The sequence below is a fragment of the Helianthus annuus genome, chromosome 10, assembly GCF_002127325.2.
Source record: "Helianthus annuus cultivar XRQ/B chromosome 10, HanXRQr2.0-SUNRISE, whole genome shotgun sequence".
NCBI lineage: Eukaryota > Viridiplantae > Streptophyta > Magnoliopsida > Asterales > Asteraceae > Helianthus > Helianthus annuus.
The window spans coordinates 23,470,502-23,475,461 of NC_035442.2; the positions used below are offsets into that span (position 1 = coordinate 23,470,502).

Sequence of the window (4,960 nt, forward strand, 5' to 3'; positions counted from 1 at the left end):
TGTATCCTTCGAGGCTATCCTTCGATCAGAACATCTTTCAACTGTTGTCCAAGTCAAACCGGAGGATGGTTGACTTGGTCAACTTACAACACAAATCAGGACATCGTTTATATCAGACCGAATACAGACAAAGTACACAGACACAAGTGCACCAACAGTGTCTTCGGTTGTTATGCTATCAAAACACCTTCTCCACTCGACCTCAAGAGCTTACCCAACGATCCACCCCGTGTGTATTCCTCGGATACCCGGCTAATTATTGTGGGTACCGGTGTTTAGACATCTCCACCGACAAAACCATTTTCTCCCGACACGTCACTTTTGACGGAAACCCACTTCCCGTTCCTTAATCCTTCCAAACCACCACCTACACATTCCTTCTTTGACGCATCACCACTCATCTTTACTCAACCCACACCCGTTACTACCCAACAGCCCGTTGTAACCCAACACTAACACCCGACACCTCATCTATCCTAGGCCCACCCCCACACCTATTGTTCCCTCGGCCCAAACTACAACTGGCCCTGCTCAACCCAACACCATACCACCTCCACCTATTGTCAACCCCCCCATGGTCCCTCAACCGCCCACCCCCACTACTCACTCCATGCAAACCCGGTCCAAATCAGGTATCTTCAAACCCCGCCAACCAGTTTCCCACAACACAACAACCTCCTCACATATTTCCCCATTACCTAAATCCCATTTAACCGCCCTTACCGACCCTAACTGGAAGGAAGCCATGACTAATGAATATGACGCTCTATTGGCGAATAACACGTGGGAACTCGTTCCGCGATCGGCCGATATACCAATTATTCGTTGCATGTGGTTATTTAAGCATAAGTTTCATGCTGATGGGACATTGGAACGACATAAAGCACGACTTGTGGTAAATGGCAAAAGCCAAACTGTGGGCATTGATTGTGATGAGACCTTTAGCCTAGTTGTGAAACCCACTACAATCCGCACGGTTCTCAGTCTTGCAGTATCATGGGCATGGCGGATTCATCAGTTCGATGTTAAAAATGCTTTTCTGCATGGGGATTTAATTAAAGGAAACCATGTATATGTTTCAACCACCAGGTTTCACCTCAATGTCACATCCTAAATATGTGTGTAAACTTAACAAGCCTCTCTACGGTTTGAAGCAAGCCCCTCGGGCATGGTACCAACGATTTGCAGGGTTTCTATCTAAGTGTGGTTTCAAAAGTAGCGTCTGTGACACATCACTGTTCATTTATCACAAGGGAGACCAAATGGATTACCTACTTTTATATGTGGTTGATATTATTTTGACAACATCTAGTGATTCTCTGCTTCGCAGCATCACAAAATCATTATCTACTAAGTTCAACATGACCGATCTCAGTGCTTTACATCATGTTCTCGGTATAGCAGTTCAACGACATAAAAACGGCTTGTTCCTCTCTCAGTCGACCTATGCTGCGGATATTTTGTCACGTGCTAACATAACCACTTGTAACCCGGTTAGCACCACGGTCAAAGTTGGATCAAAGCTAAGCGCCACTCCAGGAGCACCTTTTGTGGATGGCTCACTATATCGCAGCTTAGCCGGTGCCTTACAAGATCTCACTATCACTCGACCAAACATATCTTATGTCGTACAACAAATTTGTCTTTTCATGCATTCCCCTCGCGAGCCTCACTTCCAGCTGCTTAAAAGGATTCTTCGGTACACTAAAGGTACACTCTCTCATGGGTTGCTAATCACACCCTCTCAATCTACTACGCTAACGGCCTACTCAGACGTGGATTGGGGTGGGTGTCCGGACTCACGCCGGTCGACATCAGGCTATTGTGTCTACTTTGGCGATAATTTAATCTCTTGGTCATCTAAATGCCAGGCAACCATTTCACGATCTAGTGCAGAAGCAGAATATCGAGGGGTTGCTAACACAGTCGCCGAAACAAGCTGGATCCGTAATCTATTTCTTGAACTAAAAGTCCCGGTTAGGTAAGCCACCATTATATATTGTGATAACATCTCGGCAGTCTATCTTGCGAAAAATCCAGTCTAACATCAACGCACCAAACACGTCGAACTGGATATTCATTTTGTTCGAGAAAAAGTTCTCCTTGGCGCTGTCAAAGTTCTCCACGTACCAGCCGACTACCATTATGCGGACATCTTCACCAAAGGTCTCCCCAAACATCTTTTCCAACGTTTTCGCTCCAGTTTATGCCTTCGTTCTTCTACGGCTCAAACTGCGGGGGAGTGTTAGCTAATAATATCTTAGTATATTATTAGGAATATATTATGTGATTTCCAATATTTATTAGTTGGTTAGAATTGTATTTTCGCCACAGATAGATCCTAGAATTACTCTCATCTCTTGTATATTTATATGGATTGATTTGTGTAAATAAACATCAAGGAATTATTCCATCTGATGCTTGGATTATTAAGACTTTGAATACATACAGAGCACCTAAGACTTAAACATGGGTTCCAACCGTTGCCGAAACAATGAGTCAATGTTTTGGTTTTAAACATACGCTAGTGTTGTGTTTTATACACGGTGCACAAAACAGTTACATACAGTAAGCAAAACTTTGAGAGTTTTGGGAACATGCATTTAAGACCTTTGGAAAACTTATGTCGAAATCCATTAAAGGTCATTAAGTAGGAGCTGCGACTATTAACTCGGGCAAATGCCATTATCTGTATTATCCATGCTATTTTATTTACTCAAACAGGTAACCTACGTAAAACGAAATACTGGTGCGCAAATATACATGGAACTTAACTTATGAATCAAAGAATGTTGAATTACATCACATACGACTTTCGAGGCAAGGCCTTTGAGAAAACACAATTAGGCAGTACAGTAATAATGAGAATGCCGTCAGCGGGAGAACTATCGGCCAAGGTGTAGCAACTCGACACTTAACCCCCACAATGATATGAATCACGCCAAATGTCACACCCCAACCGATGGCCGAATCATCGGGGCGCGTCACTGAGCGAAACAGACTGTCCAGAAGTTTCCATAACAACTATAATTACAAATTATTTAAAGCAACATGTCCCATACCATGTCATAAAAGATAATACAATTATTACCGAAAAGATCTAGTCAAATTGTTCTGTTCCGACAACTCAGATTTTTATTACAGACAATTGTTTATTATTGGCCTAGGTCTTTCCTAGCCTCGATTTCACAGCAAAGTAAGCAAATAAGCATCCTAAGCACTTTTCACATACGTTAAAGTAAAAGTCAATACACATAGTGTAAAGGTGAGCATACAAGTTTAATAGATATAATAGAGTTCGAAATCGTTATGCATAACCAGCACGTACATAGTGTAAAATGAGGCATGTTAGTTATCGACATGAACCTATCGATACCAATGACTGCGGGTTGACTGCCCAAGGCAGTTCGTAATACACACTCACCACTGTGAGCCATGTAACAAATTGTCCTTAACAACCCCTGAGTGAACAGGTGCTGAGTCCAAACAAATAGTACTATCGTTGCTAAGGCAGGTAGATAGCATTCCATGTGTAAACATAACAAACAAGCATTCATTAAGTCACGTATAACATGCGGTAACGGTTAGCGTTAAAGTATTGCGTAGTGTGTTCGATGTGATTTAGAATAAGTAACGTATGTAACACCTAAAAGTGCGTAAAGTAGAAAGGGATCGAGTATACTCACAGCGATTGGTGGATTGAAGGGAGCGCTAGAGAGTAAGGTTAGCCTGATCAGAATGATAGCGTAACAATAAGCGACGCATAAAACAATACAAGTATCAGTGGGTCGGACAGCAGTTCGATCGGATGGTAGTCCGATCGGATAGCCGGTCGTTCGGGTGACAGTCCGCTCGGATGGTCATCCGATCGGGTGACCTTTCGAGTGGATTGTTACTTCCTTTGGGAAGGATGTGTTTGTGTGTGATGGCTTGACTTTTAAAGTTTTCGTTGTAGCATTTGAAAACACAGAAGTATCTCTACATTTCAAGTCGGTCGATCGGACGGACGTTCGATCGGACAATAACCCGATTGGTTGGACACTTTAGTGAGAACAAGTTCACAGCAGTTTGTTACTCGATCGGATTGTAGTCCGATCGGGTGGCAATCTGCTGGTATTGAACATGTTGAAAGTTGTTTAAGTTATTGAAGTCTGAACGTTACATGATCGAGTGGCAGTCCGTTCGGGTGGTAATCCGATCGGTCAGCACTTCGTTCAATGTTCCTCCTTCAAAAGTTTGAATTTAGAAGTTAAATGTGGGGCCAAAGTGCAAGCCGGTCGGGTGACAACCCGATCAGGTGACAATCCGATCGGATGGTAGTCCGATCAGACGACATTCCATCCTGGTCATTCCGAACGTCTTACAGTTGTTTGTTTTGATAGTTTGTCATTTTACGAGGCGGTGTGACAACGTGTTAATCAACAGAACCCCATCTTAACCCTAGTGACCCGATTGAACAGGAATCACCCAAGTTCAACCAGTTAACCGGCTCAAGACGGTCGTTCTTGGTTAACCCGAAATCGGTGGTCTCGTGGATAGAATCCAGATCTTGAACCAACGCAACTACAAGAATGAGTAGAAAGTCAGTACAAGCTCCGATTCTATCGGTTTTAAGTGCATTGAGTGTAAAAGAGTTGAAAGAAAGTTGGGAAACCATCTTTCAATCCCTTTCACCGTGAATATGTTTAGATCTTATGAAAGATCTTTGTTTATTTGTGTGGAAATCGTTCAGATCTAAGTTGTTCTTGGTGGATTGAAGCCAAAACATGAAGTTCTCAAGAACACCATGATGACATCATCCTAGAACAGCCCAAATCTAGTGATTTCACGGTTAAAAGTTAATATCCAAAAGATAGAAAGGTGTAGAATCAAGTGTAGATCAAAGAAGTACAAGATTTAGGTTGAGATCTTACCGGAATTGCTAGAAATCGGAGAAAAAGTAAGGTGGGAGCGCTGGTCG

General features: G+C 42.7%; 1 protein-coding gene across 1 annotated transcript; it reads left to right on the top strand.

Moving 5' to 3' along the window:
• Positions 1–1,262: 1,262 nt before the first annotated feature.
• On the top strand, positions 1,263–1,985 carry LOC110880793 (uncharacterized mitochondrial protein AtMg00810-like). The gene has a single exon (XM_022129245.1). The coding sequence runs from the start codon at positions 1,263–1,265 to the stop codon at positions 1,983–1,985; it is 723 nt and encodes a 240-aa protein (XP_021984937.1).
• The last annotated feature ends 2,975 nt before the right edge of the window (positions 1,986–4,960 follow it).